This window comes from Vespa crabro, chromosome 1 (genome assembly GCF_910589235.1).
Source record: "Vespa crabro chromosome 1, iyVesCrab1.2, whole genome shotgun sequence".
In the NCBI taxonomy this organism is placed as follows: domain Eukaryota; kingdom Metazoa; phylum Arthropoda; class Insecta; order Hymenoptera; family Vespidae; genus Vespa; species Vespa crabro.
The window spans coordinates 6,141,088-6,165,716 of record NC_060955.1 but is presented as its reverse complement, the minus strand read 5'-3'; the positions used below and the strand labels follow the sequence as shown (position 1 = coordinate 6,165,716).

Below are 24,629 nucleotides of genomic sequence, written 5' to 3'. Positions count from 1 at the left end.
AACGAGCTTTAAAAGAAACGGATATATATATATATATATATGTGCGTATGTGTAAATAGATATATATATATATATATATATATACATACATATATATATATATATATATATATATATATATATATATATATATACGTAGGGAAAGCCTTCTGTAGGTAAAAGGGTAGGAGAAATGGAGAAAGAGAAAGAGAAGGGAATGGTATGTTTCCAACAGTCGGCGGAAATTAATGACTGAAGCATACGAATATATCCTGTAGACACTCACCAGCTGTACTCAGGCCCGGACTGGAGGTGAACTTGGCCACGTCGACAATTTTTACAGCAAAAGTCTGGCCGGTCTGTCGGTGAATGCATTTCCGAACGACGCTGAATGGTCCCCTGAGACAATGGAAGAGAAAGACGTAAGCGATAATAATTAAGTACGCTAGACTAGACGAAATTACGTGCCAGTTATATATATATATATGTGTGTGTATATATATATATATATTTTACATGTGTGTGTATATATATATATATATTTTACATGTGTGTGTATATATATGTTGATACGAACATACATATGTACATACATACATAAGCATCGCTAGCCATTATTGAACCATAAACGAGCCGGTACATCCGCGGCAGATTCGAATTGGAATCAGGGATCGAGCTGTATTAAAGCCAATAACGGTCAGGGCAATCCGACGAACGCTAACCGCGAATGCATTCATCGAATGTGCCGAACCTCCTAATGGCTCGGGCGTTATCAATCATCGTAGTCAACGATGTATTGTAGACCTTAAGCATGTCAACGTTGAAATACTTCATCTTAAGTTTAATTATTTTTTTATATCTACAAACTAATATGAAAGAATGGACGTTGAAATAATTAAAATTTTCATTTTCCTTAGAGATATTTTGCTCTTGTTAGCTAACATTATTATTATTATTATTGTTATTGTTACTATAAATAGTTCCTTGAGAATAATCCTACAATAATTTAATTCGAATTCTATTTCTTTCATAGAAAATAAACCAGCGAGTTTCTCGGATTGAAAGTTGGGATCGAGTATCTCGTACTATGCTTTCTCGACTGTCGGGACCCGATAAAAGCATCGTTCGTGAACCGTCCACGAAGGAAATTGATAATACGAGGTACGTGAAAATCGCGTCGTTTTTACGTCGAGCATCTGTCGATAAATGGGGAAGCTAAGATATTCGAATGACATCGATTCGTGTCAGTGAAGAAGCATATGCACAGGCCTGTCCGAGCAACAAGTATTCCTCAAGTATTATTCTATTCAGGAAAAATCGGTATCACGACGTCCAAAGATCTATGTCAAGAGGTAAGAGAGAGAGAGAAAGAGAGAGAGAGAGAAATTTTTGAAAATACAACATGTCTTTAGAAAAATAAGAGAAATCGAATTTTCCTGCATGATGGCGAAACAGCACACGCATACACGGACAAACACATTGAATACACATTTACACGAATCAAGCCCTCGATGTAATCTGTGCACGCAAAGTTGGCATATACACACTGTCACGTTCGAGGGCCTCATAAATATTCGAGGAGCGTGAAAGCGAAATAATGCGGCTAATCCGTTGGGAATTTTTTTTCCTAGCTTTTAACGTTACGAAAGAATTATGAAGTACATCATCTTTCATATTTTCGGTATTAAAATCTCTCTCTCTTTTTCACTCTCTTCTGATACACCCTTAACATAGCAAGAGACTTAATAGGGCAGTCAGCTTGACGGAGTTACCCTCCTTTCGTAGAAAATTATCGACATCTCGTACGTGCTATGCCGCGAACAATTATCGTTGATTCCTTACACGCCAACAAGCGCTATTATCTTCGGCTTTTTATTTTCTTGATCTTGATAAAATAATAATAATAATAGTACGATAATAGCAAAGGTCATTTTAATTAAGGTCAGAACGTTGAAGGAAAACTCGATATCACTAGTTTTATCCCCAGGCAAATAGTTAAGACGACTAAAATTATTCAAAATATACGATATGTTATGCGAGATATATTATAAAGTAAAAAATTTCCATGTTACAATATTAACGAAAGATTATCTTATCTTTTAGTTTTTCGCTCTATCTGTTTGGAAGACGTTGCAAAGTTATGACGTTTGATATTTGACTTTTGGACAGGAAATATGTTTAGACATATTCCAATATGCATTGCGAATGCATCGAAGGTTAACGTTGAAAAGAGATTTGTGGTAGAGATATGTTAAAATAATACAGATGAAATATGTTTCTTTTGATTTCAAAAAGAGAAGGATCAGGGAGAAGTAATGCCAACGGACAGTTGGCAAGATGCCTTATGTTCAGCAAACGGAGGAAGAGATTTCACCAAGAAAGTTTGATGCGTGTTGTTCTAATTGGACATGAGTTTTTAGAGAATGAAAAGCAATGCTCGACATCGGTATGGCTATGCATCGTAGACCGAGACGGATATTAACGTTCCGTCTGTTGAGATCAGTTGTTTCCGCATTATTGGACGTATATAGACATAATAGACGCCCTGACCAGGAACAGGAAAGAGATGGGAAATTGAACTCGGTAAATGGGATTGCGAGAACGAAAGAGAGACAGAGAGAAAGAGAGAGAGGGAGAGAGAGAGAGAGAGAGAGAGAAGAGAGAGAAGAGAGAGAGAGGAGAAACTTAGAAATAAATAACATCGCTGACACGAGCTCGTTGGTTTCAGGGATCCGTTTAACCGAGTGAAATAGCACTCAACGTACCCTCCACTTTCCTCTCGAACCTATTCAACCTTTTTCTTTGTGCCCCGTGTTCTTGTCGTTTCTCTCTTATCGACTCGCATGTATTGCATGTATATATTGCGACCAGACGAGGAGTAATATACAAATGTATACGGATAATGATTAAAAAAAAACATGGAGATAATAGAAAATGGGTAAGTTCAGTAGGTACATGTTTCATATTTCGAGAAAATATGTCGGCAACGATTCGTATATAGCGCTATTTCTTTCTATTTATTTATTTCTTTTTTTCATTTCTGTTTTGTTTATGATCATCCTAACGTGACAATTACTAAGAGATAACACAAGAAAAGAAAGTCGTGATATCCTTCGTTGCTCGTAAATTTACGTCGTTGGGTCGTCGAATATACGAGGTTGCATTGTGTAATAATGAAATTTTCCCAACGTCTAAATTTATAGTTTCGATCCGTTCAATGTTGAAAGTTTTCGCCACGTGTCTGCACATCGGCGGAACAATGGGGTATCCAGTCACGTCTGCAACGATCTTTTTCTTACGTTGGTGTCGAGTGGAGTAACTCGGTTACATGGAGTCAATCTTCTTCCTCCCTCTACCGAGTTCAAGTGGATCGAAGTTTTGCCACTTCACTGCGATCAGCTCTACGTTTGTGTCGACCTCGATGCTACTTTCCTACTACTTCAACGAACAATATGAAATGAATTTCGTCCTTGACGCCTATTCAATATCACGCTTTGCATTTGTATATATATATATATATATATATATATATATATATCCACGAGGCATGTTCCTCTTGGCACGCCCGAAAACCCGATCTCTTTGATTTCCTTCGATTATCCAAATACATACAGTTATTTTTATAAATATTCGAACACCATAGTGATCGTAAAATTATCACTTCACATATTTATTTATCATATATTTATCGAATTTATTTTGTTGTAATAGATTAAAGTACTTATTTATATTTACGTACAATATATATACATACAAAAATATATACTTTATTTTTTATTATTTCGTACATATTAAATTTTAAATAAAATTAAACACAATTTTGGGATCTCAAAAATATTCGGACACTTAATAATTCATAACTATTTAATAATACATAAACTAAATTATAACAATTGTTTAATATTTTGTTGGTTGTCCCTTTTGTCTAATTACTTTTCTTAAACGTATTATTTTTTTAAAATAATTCTGCGATATGCGTCCTCACTTTTCTATTAAACGAGCTTTCAAGTGTTCTTTCGTTTATATCGGTATTATTCTAATGTTGCGATCCAGTAAATCCCGTAGGTTTTCTTATTCCCATAGGATTTAAGTGCAGTAATTGTGGAGGAGGATGTAATAATTTTTGTATGTACGTGTATTGCAATAAGTACTTTAACCAATTACAACAAAATAAATTCAGTAAACATATGATAAATAAGTATATGAAGCGATAATTTTGGAATCACTATGCTGTCTGAATATTTATGAGACTAACTGTACTATTGACTATTAAACTCAATCGATGATCCTCTTATATCGTTAGAAAAAATAATATCAACTTTTCTTATATAATCGTTTTTATTTTCACAATCTATATCGATTATAAAACGATTAAGAAATGATACAATCTCTGTCGCTCATAACTAAACATATTTCGTTTTATTTATCGTTCAAATTTACATACGATTACGATCGATTGTATGAATTAGAATTTTCTTATTAGAGATACTTCTATCTATAGTTCGTTGATCTATTATAGATAAGGAAGTTAAATTGATTGTACCGTTTGAAAAAAAAAATCATAGATACTATAGAAATAGTTTCTTTATGTTTTATTAATCATCAATTTCTTAATGTATTTGAGAGAGTCCGACGTAAAACTAATTTACTGTCTATCTGTTAGTTCACCTGTATAAACTGATAAACGAAAATAATTATCAGTGAACATTACTGAATAGTATAAAAGGGAAGTAACTACGAAAAACGAAATAGATCATGAAACGCGACACGAAATAAAAGAACATCTACCATGCTGAGGATCGTGATACTTTTAATTCATATTTTATTAGTCGTTGCCAGACCGACTGAAAATGATATAGAAAATGGTAAGAATAATATTTGATAATACATTTAATAATAATATCACTTTTCCAGCTGAAAATCTTTTTCTTTTTCCTTTTTTTTTTCTTTTCTATCTTTAGACAACACGACTGATATAGAATTTTTACGCAATAATTGCGTTCTATCCACGGAATACAAGTATGGCGATCTTAAAGAACCACAGCCATTGATCCTAACTCGAAATGGTACTGCATCGGCGATACTTTATCCCAACGTTAACGGTACATTAAATGTGCGAGCAGGTCAGTCGATTTATTTGGCATGTCCGGGAGAACGGAATTTTATAAAAAACATGGATTACGCCCAGGAAGTGAAAGCTACCTGCGTAAGGAATAAAATATTTCACGTTAACGGTGAAAATCGAAATTTTTCATCATTTATGTGTTATCATTTGCCTGAGCACATTGCAAGACGTACAAAATCGTCATGCTATAACAAGAATACTCACGTCGAAATTGGTTTCAATCTGAGTACCAATTTTCTACGCGTGATAGAACTATGTCGCAATGAAAAAACCTATAATACATACTACACAAAATTTAGAATGACAAAATCGATTGGAGGATATCAGAGAAGTTATCCTAGGTAAGCGATCAATAACGATCTTATTTGCAAATATAAACGAATATATATACGGGTGAACAGCGAAGAACAACACATGAATCTATTTACGAACAGTCGAAGCGGAAATGATAAACAACGACAATAAGGTTTAGTTTGTAAATTTTGTCTCGGAATATCGTATTTGCTTATACGGTAAAATGACGAATAAACTCGGCGAGGAAAGAACTTGGAAATATATGAAATTCAATTTAACCGGCTGTTACGTTTCCCTTCGTAATTCTATTGATAATCATCGATAATCTCATTTTCTAGGCCGTCAAAATGGATGGTTGGAGATTATTATGGAAAGATAGACATTAACTGGCAATACAACTTCAACGAGCAGCTTATCACACTTGCAAAACTTTTGAATTCGAGTGAAATAGCGAAGTCCCATCTAACGAAATCAAAACAGTTTTTATCCCGTGGACATATGACGGCAAAGGCCGATTTCATTTATGGTGCTTTACAATCGCTTACTTTTTGGTACATAAACGCGGCTCCTCAATGGATGTCCTTCAATGCTGGCAACTGGGAAATTCTTGAGAGCAATGTCAGGAACTTTGCTACTGATCGTTCTTTGGATCTAGATGTTTACACGGGTGTACACGGTCAAATGACCTTGCCCAATGCTCGTGGCAAACAGGAAAATATATATCTCTACGTCAATGGTACGACTAAAGCCGTTCCTGTTCCCAAATTCTATTGGAAAATAATCTACGATCCACGAAGCCAGAAGGGTACCGCGTTTGTTGGTTTGAATGATCCCTTTATCAAGTCGATCACGGAAGATATCTACATATGCTCGGATATCAGTTCCACAATCGAATGGCTTGACTGGAGACCAAACGATATCAAAGCTGGTATCTCTTATGCGTGTACCATCGATGATCTACGTGAAGCAGTACCAACCATACCTAAATTTAAAACCGTTGGTCTGCTAACGTAAAAATCGATAAGAATAATTTCGAAAATATTTGAATACTTCGCAAAATAAAAAGTCGAAAAGAATATTTAATCTAATTGGTACATTCGATTATTTCCTTTGATCTTTGATATGTGCCAATTACGTCTTAAATTGGTTGACCTAATTCCTCGACATTCTTATTAATTATTTAAATTTTAAAGAAAGCTGTAAATAAATGTATATTGTGTTAACGTGTCGCGTCTTATCTTCCTACTTATTGGAACTAAAAAAAATAACGAATAGCAAAAAGTTGATTTAGCTAATATCGTAACATTTCGTGATTGAAAAGCTGTTCGTGATGGAACTTTAATAACGAAATAAGAACAACTTATATACAATAATATATATAACTAATTAACAGCTTTACTGTTAACCCTCTTAAGAAAATATTCAGATATTTCGAAACGTTCGCAAATCATGTCTTCTCAGGCACGAGTTCCCTTAGAACACAGACGACAACCCTTTGTTATGTGTCAAAATTTCTAGGTGCTTAGAAACAGCCTTCTAGTTCCGAATTAACTCCGAACTCCTCCAGGCCAGTTCGTAACATTACCCACACTCTCTGTAGTTGTCGTCCCGACAACTGAGGTCTTCGCTAAGCGGGCTTCTCCCGACTTTTTCGTGTTTAAAATCTTCGGCTCCAGGATACCCATCGACAGCACTTCTTTTGCTTTTCCATAACATCTCTTGTGCACAAAAGTTCTTGGTCTCAACCGTATAATCCCCATGAGCCAAATGCGACCCGTTTCTTGACTTTCTCTCCAGGGGAAAAGTCAAGTTCTTGTCCCCTTCTAGGCGCTTTCTCGTTCTTATTCAGCAGTACCATAGGCATGGGGAGGCATGATAAATTTTCACGGGTCTATTCCATCCAATGATCGACCTGGCATTTATCCGGAGCACGAACTTGGAGGAAAAATCATGATCAAAAATTCCTGGAAAATCGTCGGTACTCAGCATTCTTCTCTCTTCCTTTTTCTTCTTCTTTTATTCCCGGATTTCCCGTGGACTGTACTTTTTCTTTCTTTACGCATTTTTCCCACTCGGGTCTGATTTAGTATCTTCCCCGAAACGTCTACTAAGACGAAAATTTTATCCGGCAAAATTTTCTAAAAACATTTTACTTATCATAATAAATTTTAAGTCACTTCTCGAACATTGAAACAAAACATTCAGCTCATGACACGAATTCATCCTTGCACTTAAAGCACGATTTAATTTCACTAAAGAATTTTCGAAATTTTATATATTTCTTTGCACTAGTTTCATATCATTTGCCTCAATCAAAAAATTTCCCCTAGCTGGATTAATAATACTTATCCGGTATGATTCCTCCTCTGAAATACTGAAATGAGTCTCTGTTCATTCAATACGTTCGTCATTTCATCTCCTATCCATTTCGAGTTCCTTCCGCTGTTCTTTAAGTTCCTCCCAGAGCTCTTGGACAAGCAAAATGAGCGTTTATATCTACTTCTCTTTCCTTTCTTTCGCTCGCCAACTTTCCTATCTCTTCCGTAAAGTTATGTTTTGATAAAATAAAGTTGATATCATATCCCGGACGAGCTTCCAAAATTATTACGCGCAACCATACGATTGAACGAAAAATGAACTTTAATAAAAAAAACAAGGACAACTTATATACAATTAATGGCTTTACAAATTCTCTTAAGAAAATATTTAGATATTAATATTTTAGGAATGTTTGTAAGTCACGTTCTTTCAGGCCTTGTTCTCTTAAAAGGTAAATGACAATCCGTTATTATGTGTCAAAATTTTTCGGTGCTTAGAAAAGATCTTCTAGTTTCGAGTAACCTTCGAACTAATCTAGGCCGGTTCGTAACTATATGTACATGCATATATATTTATCTATATATATATATATATATATATATATATATATATATATATATATATATGTATATACACACCCACACAGATGTTTGAGTATCGAAAGTAATTTACGCGAATATGGTTTGTTTCAAAAGCCGAAAAAAGAAATGCTACAACCAATTCTAAAAAATACAGAATGTATTGAAACAGTACTGGAGTATATACAGAGTAAACCCCGTACAACAGTTCAAGAGATTTCAAAGACAAGCAGTATTTCACAATCTTCTGTTCATCGTATTTTAAGGAATCAGAAACATAGTCCATTTCCAAACGGATTTCCAACGGACAAACAATGAAGCATAAGGGTTAAAATTCGACATGTGAACTGTTGTCAATATTTTTTAAGACGAATGCAAGAGAATGCAAAAATTTTAGTTTTAACATTTTTTTGACAGATGAAGCAAGTTTCACCAACAACGGAATATTTAATCGTCGTAATGAATACAAATCTGCTGAACATCTTCATTTAAGAAAAAATACAAATAATCAAATACGATACAATATTAATGTCTGATGCGGCATACTTAATAAGTGGATTATTGGACAATATTTTTTTAAAAGTAATTTGAACGGACAAAGATACCGAAACTTTTTGAAATTTGAATTACCAACTCTTTTGCATGACACCTAAGTTCCCTTATTCATACGACAAATAATGTATCTTCAATAAGATGTGGTTACAGCACATAATTCTCAAGCTGTCATCAAATATTTAAACGAAAAATATCCAAACATCGGCATTGGATAAGGTTTAATTCTTTGATCTCCGAGGTTTCTAAATTTGACACCCCTTAACTTTCTTTTATGGGAATTTTTAAAGGATATAATGTATTCACATCCAATAAATGATATCCAAGAAATTCAAGAACGCATAGCGTTAAAAATATTAGAAATTACAAAAAGACAATTACAGGATGTCATAAAAAGCAGAAAGAATGGATCATTTAAACATCTCTTATAGGATAAGTAATGTGAGAAATTAATATTAGAAGATGATTCATGTTTACAAATAAGACACTGATAGAACGGAACGTGTGAAATATTACGTCTAAATGCGTGGAGACATTGAAATAATTGAATACGTTTGAAATTAAAATGACATCTAAATTAACAATTTCCAGACATAACATTATTAATATATTTTGTAAAAACTGCTGTTTTTGAAAAACTGCATCGATTAATGCATTCAAAATTAGAGTTTTATTAAAAAAAAAAGTGCGATTGTACCTTGCAAATGTACCGATGCACAAAAATGCATTAAAGTTTCATAGAATTATAATATGTAGCGCTTAATACCATTTAATTTTGTCATATAACATTTTTCTCGATGTTCAATTCTTCCAAAGGTATAGCTCGGCCCAGTTCCGTGAGACACCCCGTATACATTGACTATTACACTCGATCGATAACCATCTTATATCGTTAGAAAACAACAATATAAACCTTTGCTATATAATCGTTTTTATTTTCACTATCTATCCCGATTAAAAATCGATTAAGAAATGATACAATCTTTCTCGCGTATAACTAAATATATTTCGTTCTATTAAATGTTCAAATTTACATGCGATTACGATCGATTGCATGCACTTTTCATTAAAGATACTTCTATCTATAATTCATCGATCTATTATAGATAAGAAAATAAAATCGATTGTATCGTTCGAAAGAAAAAAAATCCACACATATCACAAAAATAGTTTCTTTATATTTTATTAATGTGTTGCATGCCCAGCCATTTTTGTTTCACTTTTACAACTTTTCATTCAGGCTATTTAATGTTTCGACTAAATATTGATACATTATCATACAATATTTCATTACATCATCAGTAATTAGCTTGTATATAGCAATTATCACATCGTGCACCATCCGTGCGTTGCAATTAGTTTAAAAAAAAAATATATATATATCAGTTATAAAATATATGTTTTTAGAGCATTAAATAAATATGTCAGCATGTATCACTGGTGTTACATACGGCCTGAATGGAAAGTTTAACATAGTCCATAAGTGGTACACGTGGCACGGAACGTGTTAATCTTTAACCATTTGAGTTTCAAGCAGCACGATTGCGTTGTTTAAATTTCATGTCGGAAAAATTCCATTCGAACGTTATATACGTCCGATCACTTTGCCAACTACTATAAGTTTGTTAATATGAAAAGCGTGATCTCGTTAATTAGCATCAAATACATAAATTAAAACAAATATTATCGCGTTGATTAGCATTTCTTAACACAAAAAAAAGTACATTATTGCATCGCTCTTCGTATCCAATTAAGACAAGCCCTATTGCGTTAATCGGTCTATATTTCCTTTATGATTCTATGGTATTCATACGGTTAATTTCTTATAGTTATCACAGTTCAATAAGTCATCATTATATCTGTACAAAATGATAAGAAAAAATAATTATTAGTGTACATTACTCAACAGTATAAAAGAGAAATAACTTTGAAAAGAAAAGTAGAATCTTGAAACGCGATACGAGGTAAAAGAACATGTAAATAGTACCATGCTGTGGATCATGATACTTTTAATTCGATTTTATTAGTCGTTGCCAAACCGATCGAAATAATGTAGAAAATGATAAGAATAAAATATTTAATAATACCTTTAATAATAATATCACTTTCCGAGCTGAAAATCTTCTTCTTTTTTTTTTTTCCTTTTTTCTTTTTTTAAACAACATGATTCATACAGATTTTTCAAGCAACGATAGAGTTCTATCCACAAATTATAATAAGGACTATCTTAAGGAATCACAGGCACTCACAGATTCTAATTCGAAATGGTATTAAATCGGCGATCTCAACGTTATCGGTACCCTACTGATGCGAACAGGTCAGTCGATTTATTTGGCATATCAGGGAGATCAGAATTCTCTAAAAAATGTGAACTATGCCCAGAAAGTGAAAGCTACTTACGTAAGGAATAAAATATTTCACGTTAACGGTGAAAATCGAAATTTTTCATCATTCACGTGTACCTATAAGCTGAAGCATATTATAAGGTGTACGAAATCGTCGTACTATGACAGGAATGCTCACGTCGGAATTGATTTCAATATAAGCATGGATTTTCTACGTATGATAGAACTCCGTCACAATGAAAAAACCTATAATACATACTATATGAAATTTAGACTGATAAAATTGATTGGAGGACGACAGTCAAGTAAATCCAGGTAAGTAGACAATAACGATCTTATTTGGAAATACAAATGAATATATACATGTGAACGGCTGAGAATAACATACGAATTTATTTACGAATGATCAAAGCGAGAACAATAAACAACGACAATAGGGTTTAATTTGTAAATTTTGTCTCGGAATATCGTATTTGCTTATACGATAGAATGACGAATATACTCGGCGAGGTAAGAACTTGGAGAAGTATGAAATTCAATTTAACCGGCTGTTACGTTTCCCTTCGTAATTCTATTGATAATCATCGATAATCTCATTTTCTAGACCGTCAAAATGGATGGTTGAAGATTATTCTGGAAAGATAGACATTAACAAGCAATATAACTTCGACGAGAAGCTTAAAACATTCAAAAAACTTTTGAATTTAAGCATATTCTATCCTCAAATCTTATCTAACAAATAGAACATAGTTTCTGGACCGCGAATATATGACGGTTCTGAGCAACTTTGTTTGTTTCTTTAAAATTTAATACTTTTTGATACGTAAACACGCCTCCTCAGTGGATGTCTTTCAATACTGGCAACTGGAAAATTCTTGAGAGCAGCGTCAGAAACTTTAGAACTACGATCTATCGATCGTTTTTTGGATCTAGATGTTTACACGGGTGCACACGGTCAAATGACCTTGGCCAATGCTCGTAGCAAACAGGAAGATATATCTCTACGTCAATGACACGACTAGAGCCGTTCCCGTTCCCAAGTTCTATTAGAAAATAATCTACGATCCTAATCTACTAAACAAGAAGGGTACCGCGTTTGTTGGTTTGAATGATCCCTTTATCAAGTCGAATACGAAAGATATCTACATATGTTCGGATATCAGTTCCACGATAGAATGGATTGAGTGGAAATCAAACGATATTAAAGCCGGTATCTTTTATATGTGTTCCGTCTACGATCTACATAAAGTCCGACTATTCTTAAATTTAAAATCGTTGATCTGCTAAAGTAAGAATCGATAAGAATAATATCAAAAACATTTGAATACTTCGTAAAATAAAAAGTCGAAAAGAATATTTAATCGATTATTAATATTTAATCGAGAATTTTTAATCGATACATTCGATTATTTCCCTTGATCTTTGATACGTTCTGATTACGTCTTAAGTTAATACGATTGACCTAATTCCTCGACATTCTTATTAATAATATACATTTTAAAGAAAGCTGTAAATAAATGTATATCGTGTTATCGCAAGTGTCACGTCTTATCGTGCTAATTATTGGAACTAAAAGAAATAACGAATAGAGAAAAATTGATTCAGCTGTTATCGTACCAATTCGTGATTGAAAAGCTTTTTTAATTATTACAGTTTATACGTAGACATCCATTCCATGTGTCACCGTACGGTAAAATAATTACTACGATGTACATATAGGTAGGGAGTATTTATGTAGAAGTGTGTACATATAACTATTATATTTTCAAACAATAATTGCACCCGGTATAATGGAAAAACAATTAATTTTACGTGCTGTTTGCCCATGGAAAATGACAACACACCTACGATAACAAAAAAAAAAAAAGGAAAAAAAAGAGAGAAAACCATCATTCGAACTTTGTTCCTTTTATATCCAAAATAATTGTACCCTTTCTATCAATTGCTAGGTCTATCATCAGTTTGCGTCGTTTCATGCTTGGCAGCTTATTAAAGCGACCTTACAGAAAAGTAACTACGCGTCGTTCGCCATCTTTTGCGATAAAGAGTTATTAACGACGAAACGATTGGCAAGTTTGTATAACGATACCGCGATAATGCTTCCTCGAGCCAAAGATGAGCTTCTTCGTTAATCTTCACGAGTATACCGGATAAACGAGACGTTTCGTATTGACGTCAGAAGAAATCGATGTGTTACGTCGAAAGCTGAAAAAGCTTCTCTTCTACGCTTCGAACGTTTCGACGGTAGATATATATATATATATATATATATATATATATATATATATATAATCTACATGTATTATTCCTATTAAATACGTAAGATCACATGCAAGTTTTGAAAACTATGATCGTAAGGAAAATCGAAAATATGAGAACAAATGAAAAGAGAACAATCGCGATAACGCGTTCTCTCATAAAGAATCTTGAATCTGATGAGGAAGATAGCCTTAGCGCAATTAAGTTCAAGGACAAATTCCACGAGGAAGTATTTACCCTGAGTTTTGAAGAACGGGTATTCTGTATGACTCTTCGCAAGAATTACCAAGACGAGAGAGAGAGAGAGAGAGAAAGAGAGAAAGGCAGAGATAGAGAGAAGAGAAGAAAAGTAGGGCGAGCATCGTAAAAGCGGTGCATGCTTAGCCGTATCTCGTTTTATACGTGTCGACATTGAGATTTTGCCTTGTCACTATTATGTTCCTTGAGTTTTCCAGGATTTTCTCTCTCTCTCTTTCTTTCTCTCTCTCTTTCTCTCTCTCTCTTTCTCTCTCTCTCTTTCTCTTTCGATTTTGAGTTTATCACGAAGAAGTGTGAGGAAATTTCATTTCGATAATTTCGTTACCGATTACCTTTCCACCATCGACTTATCTTACCGCCTTCTTCGTTACTATATCATCTATATATGTACCTATGTACAAGTACATCTATCTATCTATTTATCTATCTATTTATCTATCTATCTATCTATCTATCTATCTATCTATGTATCTATCTATCTATGTATATATCTATCTATTTATCTATCTATCTATCTATCTATCTATGTATCTATCTATCTATTTATCTATCTATCTAACTATCTATATGATCTACACATACACATTTGAATGCCGAGTTTCAATTTCATTTTCGCACGCTCAGATTGTTAACTTTGACGAAACGGCAAAATGTAAACATACTACTCGAATAAATGTTTGAAAAATTACTATTTGTTCAGCCCATTTACGGAATACACGAAAACGTGAAAAGCAAAGGGCACTCGTTAATGACATTTGATGAAACGTAAACGAAAAATTGATCACACTCTATAGTATTCTAAATATGTTCGTATAAGAAAATCAGTATTTATGATAAACGAAAAAGATCGAGTGTATAAAATAAAAATATTGACGATGTCGATGAGTGAGAAAGATCAGAGGGAAGATTATTTTTCTTGACGAACGATCGATCGTAATAGTAATGTCATATATAAGTACTTAATTCTGATTTCTGATTTCGAGAAAAAGGGAGAAGAAGAGAGAGAGAGAGAGAGAGAGAGAGAGAGAGAGAGAGAGAGAATAAAAGAAAGTGCTTGAACGAGAGGAAAGCTCGATCGCTTTATTGTAATACAAATATAAAAAGAGTCTAAGAGGAACACGATTCACTGGACCGAGCTTTTATTCATTCATAAAGGAATGCAGTGCATTCAACCTCTATTGACCGCGTCTGACAAAGAATACTTCGTACATTGTTCAATTGATGGGTTCAAAGGCGATACTCGGATGAAGATCTACGAGCCAGGGTGCGAAGGTTTCGTCGGCCGTCATCTCGAGAAAGAGTTAATGTACACTATACATTTAGATATAAAATTTCAGATAAGTGAACGACAAAGTGTCTCTTGACTCCCATCGTTCTTAACGCGACTATTTTTTCTTTCATTTTTTATCTTTGTAATTTATAATAATTACTTGTAGAGAATTAATTTAATGGAATGCAAAGACCGAGGTCAATGATCTTTAAAGAGTATCCATGTAGAATATTAAACGATCATGTTGTAGTATCATAAATCAAGAAATACCAATGGTATTTATCTTTCCCCGATTAACAATCAACCACTATGAAATATAATATGAAAAGCGAATACAGCTAATATGTCACATATTGTACTAACTAATTATCTATTACCATGCCGAGTGTTTCATGTTCAAATTGTATATATAATTGCATCGTTAGCGATTCGTAAACAATATGTTATCAACATATGGTCTTTGATAATTAAATTTTAATGCTTTTAGATATACGATTTAATTAAGAAGATATATATATATATATCTTATATAACTTGATATACTTATATGTATATCAGTCGTATATCATTTCCATTGGTGGAATATAATATAATATTCAAATTTTTTTTATTAATATGTTATAGCAAATAATGAAAGGACATATTAAACCATCTCTTATTCGAGAGTGCAGAAGCGTATTAAACTATTGCAAACGATGCTTGCAGTTTATTCAAATATTTCTTTGTTGTCTATAAAATCGATGGAAATATCGAATCGTACAAGTTAGTCGAGCCTTTGATTACTCATCCATGCACGAGCAGTCGAATCTATTCGGTTAAACGAACGAATTTACCCTTGAATAACGTCTCTCTCTCTCTCTCTCTCTCTCTCTCTCTCTCTCTCTCTCTCTCTCTCTCTCTCTCTCACTTTCTATCTCGGTGCTGGTTAATCAATGAATTTAGATGATCAAATATTTCAGATATTTCTAAAGTTTGATATATAATCGAACGAACGATATATATATATATATATATATATATATATATATATATATATATATATAATGAACGGATTTAATTAGTTCATTATAAATTCTACTGAACGAATCATCGTGAGTTAAACTACGTACGATAGACGATATAAAAATAAACTTAGTTAGCGCAGAACTATGACGCGTTGGTCTATTCTAATAACGCGTCGGGACGTAATGAAAAATAAAAGACATCGTATTCACTATTTAAAAATAAGACATCTCCAATAACGATGACAAATCTACTATCGACATTCGATATAAATGCTAAAATGTTTCGAAAGGTATCCAATGTCAAATATCTCAGTTTTAAAGTGAACAAATTGAGTTAATCGTTTGAGTTTTATATCTTCTGACACCAATAGCATAACAGGGGCCAATACTTTTTGCAACGTAAAAGTCCTAAAAGTATTTTTCTCTTTTCTATTAAACGACGCAACCAAACAAAAGATCGATTCGATTGACGTTTCAATATTCTCAAACATTCGAGATAATCTCCTATCATGGGTATTATTAAAAGAGAAATTCATATGAGAGTAGTTTAAAAGAAGAGCTCATTAGTCCATCCAGTTAGTGACATAAAAAGCTGAAAGTATAAAAATCGAAAGTATTAAAAGAAGAAATCAACGCTCATACGTATGTAGATATATGAGAGAGTTCTGGTCTCGTTTGTGATTGCGTACGTATATGTACATGCATATATGAACGTGGATAGGATGCGGAAAATCAGAAAAAGATAGATATATAGGAGAAAGAGAGAAGGGAGGTAAGGGAGGAAAGGAGGAAATGAAGGGCGCGCGATAAAACGCGTTGTATGAAGCTGCATGAGCGCATAGAAGGCGAACCTTTCGAACACACCCCCTGCGCCGTTCATTCTCGCGCCTCCGTCTTCCCTCTCTCTTCAACTTACAGGTATATTCATAGGAGTGTTGGAGGGCGCGTGCGCGTGCGCGTGCGAGCGAACGAGTTACCCACACACGCACATACGCAAGCAAGCAAGCAAGCAAGTAAGTAAGCAAACAAGAAAGGAAAGAAAGAAAGAAAAGAAGGAAGGAAGGAAGGAAGGAAGCAAGCAAGGAAGCAAGCAAGCAAGCAAGCAAGTAGAGGCACACACGCCCTCGCGTGCTCACGTTACTCACTTGCCGATAATCTCGCAGAGCTCGTAAACTTCGTCGAAGAGAACCTCGTCGTCCGCCATAGTGACGACGAGGAGGTCGAAGGAGTCGACCGGCTCTGAGTATAGCTTTGACGTTCTCTTTAAAGGAAAGCAGTAGTAGAATCAGCTACGATAAGTCGTATGAAAGCTGGATTATTCGTAGAGCGCGCGTACACGCGCCTCTCTCGGCCGACGACGTCGTCGTCGTCGTTGGCGTCGTCGTCGTCGTTGTGTTATTATTATTATTAGTGTTGTTGTTGTTGCTGATGTTGTTGTTGTTGTTGTGTTATCGTCGTTTTCCTTGTTCTCGTACTCGTTGTTGTCGTTGTCGTCGTCGTCGTCGTCGTCGTCGTCGTCGTCGTAGTTGATGGTGCTGCTGTCTCTTCTTTGATTTTTCTCGATGCTCGCTTCTCTTCTCTTCTCTTTACGTGTTGTTTTTGTGTTTATTTTTTTATTTTGTTGACTAGAAAGAGTTGCTGTACAGAGAAAAAGAGAGAGAGAGAAAACAACACACAGAGAGAGGGAGCGAGAAAGAAAGTACGGCGTGAACGCAGTCTCGTATCGCGTCTTCACGTCCGCCTATGGAGACGCCTCTCTTGCTCTATTGTGTATTCCGTGCCGGCAAGCCCGCTCCTTTCTCTTTTTCTCTCTCTCTTTCTTTCTCTCTCTCTCTCTCTTTTTCTCTCTCTCTCTTTTCTCTTCACGCACACGTCACACGACGCGGACGAGGACGACGCACGTATACGCGGCGGGATTAGATAGTGCGAGGCACAGAGTAGTAGTGGCTATAATGCAGCCGCGTTGACACATCGGGATTCTCGTTGCACGAGATCGTTCACTGGCACCTTCGACGCGATTATTAGGCTGTCTCTCTGTCGATAGAGAATACAGGAAGAATAAGAAGATAGTGTTGTCTTGATTCCAAATACGTTCGTCTCTTTAGGTTTCCAAAGAAAAAAAAAAATATATATATATATATATATATATATATATATATCTTTCTCTCTCTCTCTCTTTCACGAGGAGCTACCTAATGGTTTATTGGAAACACAACACCGACACCGCCTTTCTACGACCTTGCCTTCCTCTAACTCCCGTTGTCTTTAATACTCGCTCGACAATCTACTCGTTCCTTCTTCTTCAATGTTTCGCCTACGTTCCTAGTACCTTCTTCACTGTCGATATATCGTATTCGTTAAGGTTTAGAACGCGCGTATACTGTAACGCTGTCTCTCTACACGACTGGCACAGCTCACAGAACAAAGTTCCTCGGAATTCGATAAGGATATCTCACGAGAATTACGTTTCTCTTAACGATGGTTATCACCGGAAATATGATTCGTACGTACTCGAATCGAATGGAACGTAGTCAATTTTATGATCTTCAGATACGGTGTAGGAGTTGGTACGAGAACCGCACGCGCTTCCCCGTCTGTCAAAGGAGACCGGGGTAGTAGATTCGTTCGCTCCGAAGCACGACTGGTTGCATAAAACGCGGCTGGCGGCTGCGCTAAACGACTAACTTCCTCTCTCTCCCCTTCCTTCTTCACCAACCATCGACGAGCCGAGTGGTTTTCGCAGAGCATGGAGGGGCGGGCGTGGCGCTTCTTCGCCTGTGGATAGCCTTTTGCACCTTGCGACGACAGTTCCTTTCTTCTTTGGCTCTTTTTTTCTTCTTCTTCCGTTGCTACTGCTACTATCCCTTCATTCTATTTGCCTTTTTCTATATCTTCTCATCATATCACGAATGAACGATTATAATTAAATTCTAATCGATTTTCTTCGATTGTCTAGTTCTGAGATGCTCGGATGATAAAATCCAATATATTTTACGAAAGTTTTAATACCGATAGCTTTTAAGTAAAACTTAAAAGAAAATTTCTTTCTTGATATAATTGTTATTGTGCTTCGTTAATTTTCTCAGTACGCAATGTTACTAGAATGCATGTCGCATTTTTGTAATTAATTAATATACAGAACAGGTTGCATAAAGAATGCGACGGCGAATGCATAAAGAATTCGTATCACCGATACACGGAGTCAATGTGGATTAGGATGTTGGATATATCGGCAGTCGGTGCGAGTATCATTATATTGCATGAATGTTTACGTGATGTGATCAATTTAGATACTTTCAATTCTTGCACTATTAATATTTTGATGTATTAACTCAAAAAAGTTTTGTTTTTGAGTTATTACAATAGGTTTCTAATAAGTGCATTATAAAAAATATAACATGTACATCTCATTGTAAAGTACAAATAAAAAATATTTGTACAAATGCATACATTCGTATGTATTGCTAATCAATAACTCTTATTTTACCGTAAAGGTAATAATCCTTCAAAAATTTCTTGTAAATTTTCCTGTAGCCCAAACACTGTTAAGACTATGATGTCTCTTCCATTTGACCACCATTGATGTAAAAAGTGCAAATCAATTGCAGAATATTTAGCTTCTTTGTAAAGATATTTTAAATGTTTATTATTGACGCCTTCCAAAATTATTATGTTCTCTCTGCGAATAGAGTTGCAAAAGTTGAAGAAATATAATTTTAATGCATCTTCGTACATTGTTATATGAAAAATTACTAACCCAGATTGCGACCATTTATCTAAATAATAGCTTGTTATGCTATTGGAATCTAATTTTTTATTCAATGCTATTAAACCACGTGCTATCTAAAAATACAAATATACTTTGTAAATATAGATATATTATAGAAGATCGAAAGATCATAATTATTTGTATAAAGAGATAATCGAGTATATCAGAACAAAGAAAATATATATTCTGTTTCTACCGCAGCTGTGGCAGTTCCTTGATCCATATTATAACTTGTATTCAGGATAGAATAAAAGACATATTCTAAAGGTCCAATTTTGTTGCAATAGGATAGTTTTTGAATTTTGCTACGTTTTGACTTAGAAAGAATTTTCCTCTTATTATATACCTCATATATCTTCCTCCTAAAATTGTAGTACCAATAAATTTCTTTATATTTATTTTTTCAACGAGTTTATAGAGAATAATGGCAACACATGAAACATTTTCATTGCTCTAATATTATCTCGCTTGTTTTCCCTAATCCTTTAGATAATTAATAAAAAAGAATTTATGCTTTAAAGTAAAATCAAACCTTCGCATAACAATTTTTGAATTGTCATTTCGTATACATTCTCGGTTAGAATGACCTTCACATTGATGTATCAAAGCCAAAGATTCTTGGCTCGAACATTGTTTTGCGACTATTTTTCTTGGCATCTCTGTGATTTTTAATTCTGTTCCTATGTTAAAAAATTATACACATATTATGCTATATAAAATCGTGCTGTTTTTCATACAATTTGATAACAAATGTAAGAGGTTAAGATAGAATGTAGAACTATGTAACACATATCCAAGTTTTATAATTGTTTATAAATACATATTTGCTCTATGATAATGAAACAATTTCTAGACGAATATTAGTGCGTTGTGTGCAAAAGCCGTGATATAAACTACAATTTATATAATAAAATATTGCAATAAAAATCTACCAGAAAAAGTTCTAACCTATTCTGCAAACTGCCTTTTTACAGTTTTAAGTGACAGAGGGCACTAGTTGTATATTCTTATAGGATAATATTTCTCAGCATAACCACTTACCAATTCCAATATTGATAATTAATAAAAATGTAGATTATATTGTTAATAATAAAAAGAATTAAAATCCATAGAAATCAATTGATTCGACTTAAATATATTTAAAAAATTAAAAACATCTATGCACAATCACCGTCTTCTTGAAATTGTTATGAGCAGTGTATTAAAAAAAATATAGAAACACTGAGAATCAAAAATTGACAAGTTATTAAAATCGTGCAAGAATAAAATTCACTTTCTGTAATTCTTAACATTATCTCTATATAAATATGTGAAAAATAAAGTGCTCCTCTTTTAAGTAACGGACAATAAAGTAATGGCTGCCTTGATGGCGCGCAAACGAAAAACATATTACAGAGATCGTAATTTGATTGGTTGTTTACTTACCAATCGTTGTCACGTGATCATGTATACCACGCATATGCTTGTACACATTCATACTTCTTAAATATTTTACGAAATCTGTATACATGCTTTTAATATTTTAATAAAGATGAAAATAAATGAATATACCGAAAATAAATATTTCTTAAATATTAATATATCGGTTTATTTTATGAACGATGTTACTTTCTATTCTTCATCATAAATTTACTGAGCCATTGACGTTAATACTTAGCAAATAAAAAGCAGACTTTTTTTATGTGCAAATTACTTAAGCGTGAATAATAAAAGAGTTTAAATTGATAAAAAAATAATTTTTCTACCTCAAAGTATTTTTGTAAATTATGATTATCGTCTGAGATGATTCTGAATATACACTTATATTTATTTTGATTGATATTACGATTCGTTGACTATTATATATACGTACATATGAGTTTAACAAGTACTATTTATTAGTTCGTGTCTTAAGTGATTGAAGTACGCTTCTACGCTTAAGTAACGTTTTACTACGCCATCGCAAATTATTTCGAAAGATTTACAAAGGGCTTAAGCTTGCAGGCACGTGCAACTGATAATTCGATAGATCAACTTCTCGTCGAAGTGCGCTTGCATCGTATCCCTCGATATGCATCAAAGTTCAGAGTAGATGTGTAGTGTTTGGTATCTTAGGTTAGGGTAGTTGTTTTCGTAATTAAAATCTTTTCAGGACATAATTGAAATGTCATAACATTGTTATGAGTTATTTAAACGTTTACGGTGTTTGAGTGTTTACATACAATTTTACAGTGCACGGTTGACATTTTTTTTGTGAAAAAATTACATGCGTTATGGAGTGAGAATTGTCAAAATATTTTTCATACCTTTTTTTATCAGTTTATCATTATCGAAGTTTAAAAAAAACGAAATTGATCAAAATTGAATCAACGTGTATATTCAAAGAAAAATGGCAACTCACGAATTGGAACAATCATGTATCTCCAGAAATGACAATAATTGGAGGAAAAACATTATCTCACAGCTTCGTGATAGAAACAGAACTGAAACGTTTTGTTTTTCTGATCTCATCACTTTACGTAAGATTTATTTTTATCTAATAACAATGTCATTATTTTTTTTGCCCCTACTCTATTTTGTAGAAATTTATATTATTGTATAATGGTTTTCAATATGTTAAATGTTTTAAGAGAGTTTTGATTTAAATATTGCATATAAGTTTATTTTATGATTTATATTTAATGTATATTTCTTATAAAAATTACCTATACTTTATATTTCTTTTTTATACATGTGTATAAATAATAATAAGATATCTGTACGATTAATGATGATCTTTCTGAACAGATAACAGATTATTTGAAAATGTAAATACACTGCGTGGTCAAAATATGCAATTGACGATATCAAATGAAAATTTACGACGTGAAACCGGCAACAGAAGTCCTGGTATAAGCCCAAGTATAAGCTCAGCTCATGAAGCACGCCTTTTGAAACAAACTGAAGAATTAACTGCATTACATAGGAAAAATGGAGAACATATGCAACAAATTGTAGATCTTAATAAGAAAATGCAAGAAATGATAGAAGAACTACATGCTAAAGATGCAAGGTAAATGTTTAATTTTTTTTTTTTTATATATAAACCTTAAAATTATTTGATAATAATAAAGAAAATATATGTTTCATAATATAACAAGAATGGCAATAATCATTATAACAAATAAAAATCTTTTTCTTCAGTCTTGCAGAATCTATGGAAACTAACACTGCTTTACATTTAGAAATAACAAAATATGTAAACAGAGAAAGAGAATATGAAAGTATAAATCAAATGCTTAAAGATGAACATCAAGCTTTGCAACTTGCTTTTGCATCTTTAGAAGATAAACTCAGGAAATCACAGGTATGTTATACAGTGTTATAAAATTATATGAACTTTATGAAAATAGTGCTCTTTACATATTTTGAATCTTTTGTAGGAAGAAAATCGTCAATTGGTAGAACGTTTGATTAAATACAAGGCAAGAGATGCAGAGAAAATGAATGAAGAAAATGATAATTTTTTAAAGTAAGTAGCTTTATTATGTAATTACTCACATAATATTCACAGTCATTTATTCGGATTACAATATCATACTCTAGAGATAAACATATATTTTTATAAAATCTAGAGATATGTATTTGTAAATATGTTTGTATCCATTACTCTCACTTGTATTTATTTATTTTGTTTGTATCGTTTTTGATATTGCATAATAAGTGTTAATCTTTAATGTCTTGTAATTATAGTCGTAATAATACGTTCATGGGATATATACTTTTTTGTATGTTTGAATCTTTCTGGTATTTTTTGTGGTATAATGGGCAAATAATATAATATATAATAATGTTTTCTTGTACAGGACATATATATATATATATACACATATAATATATATTTCATAAATGAAATATTTTAAAATATAAAAAATTTTCCAATTTTAAGTCTTTTCAAGTTTGTTTGCAAAATATAATTAAATGAAGATATTTTATAAGATAAGGTATGTACGTAATGCAAATTTATAGTAATGAACAAATTTTATTTTCCATTTTCTATATATCAACCATATTATTTAAAATACAAGATAGAGATCAAGTGGAGAGAATTTTAATGTAATACATATTGCTTTCTTGTAATATTTGTATTATATATATATTTATTACACTATCTTGCCTGCACCAAAAATTATTGTTTATTGCTAAACTAACTAAGTGCTTTGCTATTTTAGTTTAATGTTTAACGCATGAGGTACTTCTTTAGAAATTCATGTTTTCATCAATATTAATACAGTGGAAATAATATTCAAAGTAATGGGGTTTTCGCAGAAAAACAACATTTAGTATTTTTAGAGCTTTCTACACTAGCACTTTCCACTGTTTGAAATTTTCGTTTCAGTGAGAGTTTTACCAGTCCGACAGCCTTTTTGATGCATACCATATCAAAGTTTGGGTAAGTTTAATAAAATGAAGTGAAAAATGTTACGCTTTAAGCTAAATAGCTTTTGGTCGATAGTTGAAAAGTATCATGTTACAAAAGTTTATGAAAAATATGTACATACAGTGTATGTATATATTGTCTTCATAAATAATCATACTTTACCTGCAAATAGTTTTTGTTGCCATTTAATTTATTATATTGCAATTTGCATTGTATCATTGTATGTATCAATCTCTATTTTAAGAAAACTAATTATCTAATAATTCTTATTATATATATATATATATATATATATATATATATATATATATATAAGATATATATAAGATATATAATATATATATATCTTAGGTGATCATAAACAAACTTGAAAAGATATGTACTGATATGAAATGTGTTTAAAATGGAATATTTATCCTTATGGATAATAATTTAATAAATGTACTGATAAGATATGAATGTAAATATATTTCTGCAG

General features: G+C 32.9%; 4 protein-coding genes across 28 annotated transcripts in view; 2 read left to right on the top strand and 2 right to left on the bottom strand.

The window, feature by feature from the left end:
• Positions 1-18,619, bottom strand: part of LOC124430819 (peripheral plasma membrane protein CASK) — a 127,374-nt gene extending 108,755 nt beyond the window's left edge. For 11 of the 14 annotated variants that reach the window (XM_046977946.1, XM_046978055.1, XM_046978047.1 and 8 more), the window contains exons 1-2: positions 17,129-17,937; positions 266-378 (exon numbers count right to left, since the gene is read on the bottom strand). In XM_046977946.1, the coding sequence (XP_046833902.1) occupies positions 266-378; positions 17,129-17,187 (172 nt within the window). In that variant the 5' untranslated portion in view covers positions 17,188-17,937. Of the gene's footprint in view, positions 1-265; positions 379-17,128; positions 18,083-18,175 lie in introns of those variants that run through there. The other 3 variants (XM_046977932.1, XM_046977924.1, XM_046978008.1) reach the window with 3 other exon arrangements.
• LOC124430898 lies at positions 266-8,228 on the top strand. 5 transcript variants are annotated; one of them, XM_046978115.1, is made up of 4 exons: positions 266-401; positions 1,013-4,844; positions 4,941-5,445; positions 5,737-8,228. In XM_046978115.1, the coding sequence occupies exons 2-4, from the start codon at positions 4,769-4,771 to the stop codon at positions 6,410-6,412; spliced, it is 1,257 nt and encodes a 418-aa protein (XP_046834071.1). In that variant the 5' UTR covers positions 266-401; positions 1,013-4,768; the 3' UTR covers positions 6,413-8,228. The 5 variants fall into 5 exon arrangements, with proteins under 5 accessions (XP_046834071.1, XP_046834089.1, XP_046834080.1 ...); XM_046978133.1 differs by having other exon boundaries at positions 394-1,140; positions 2,083-4,844; XM_046978124.1 differs by having other exon boundaries at positions 394-2,562; positions 2,708-4,844.
• A 771-nt stretch (positions 18,620-19,390) lies between the features above and the next one.
• On the bottom strand, positions 19,391-22,227 carry LOC124430923. 7 transcript variants are annotated; one of them, XM_046978179.1, is made up of 5 exons: positions 22,133-22,227; positions 20,285-20,432; positions 19,949-20,114; positions 19,741-19,826; positions 19,391-19,662 (listed from the first exon to the last, which is right to left on the bottom strand). In XM_046978179.1, the coding sequence occupies exons 1-5, from the start codon at positions 22,146-22,148 to the stop codon at positions 19,467-19,469; spliced, it is 612 nt and encodes a 203-aa protein (XP_046834135.1). In that variant the 5' UTR covers positions 22,149-22,227; the 3' UTR covers positions 19,391-19,466. The 7 variants fall into 7 exon arrangements, with proteins under 7 accessions (XP_046834135.1, XP_046834163.1, XP_046834180.1 ...); XM_046978207.1 differs by lacking the exon at positions 22,133-22,227 and adding an exon at positions 21,605-21,732; XM_046978224.1 differs by lacking the exon at positions 22,133-22,227 and adding an exon at positions 21,498-21,623.
• Positions 22,111-24,629, top strand: part of LOC124430889 (autophagy-related protein 16-1) — a 339,078-nt gene continuing 336,559 nt past the window's right edge. The window contains exons 1-5 of one of the 2 annotated variants that reach the window (XM_046978092.1): positions 22,111-22,250; positions 22,519-22,783; positions 22,915-23,077; positions 23,154-23,242; positions 24,110-24,163. In XM_046978092.1, coding sequence (XP_046834048.1) covers positions 22,121-22,250; positions 22,519-22,783; positions 22,915-23,077; positions 23,154-23,242; positions 24,110-24,163 — 701 coding nt within the window. In that variant the 5' untranslated portion in view covers positions 22,111-22,120. The remainder of the gene's footprint in view (positions 22,251-22,518; positions 22,784-22,914; positions 23,078-23,153; positions 23,243-24,109; positions 24,164-24,629) is intronic. The other variant, XM_046978102.1, reaches the window with a different exon arrangement.

Excerpts from the sequence above, each read along its gene's own strand:
- LOC124430898 (XM_046978115.1), top strand. The coding sequence starts at position 4,769 with ATGCTGAGGATCGTGATACTTTTAATTCATATTTTATTAGTCGTTGCC. Across the intron at positions 4,845-4,940 it reads TGAAAATGATATAGAAAATG|ACAACACGACTGATATAGAA; the intron begins GTAAGAATAATA and ends TTCTATCTTTAG. Across the intron at positions 5,446-5,736 it reads TATCAGAGAAGTTATCCTAG|GCCGTCAAAATGGATGGTTG; the intron begins GTAAGCGATCAA and ends CTCATTTTCTAG.
- LOC124430923 (XM_046978174.1), bottom strand. The coding sequence starts at position 21,262 with ATGTATACAGATTTCGTAAAATATTTAAGAAGTATGAATGTGTACAAG. Across the intron at positions 20,115-20,284 it reads TCAAAAATTGTTATGCGAAG|GAGGAAGATATATGAGGTAT; the intron begins GTTTGATTTTAC and ends CTACAATTTTAG. Across the intron at positions 19,827-19,948 it reads AAGGAACTGCCACAGCTGCG|ATAGCACGTGGTTTAATAGC; the intron begins GTAGAAACAGAA and ends TTGTATTTTTAG.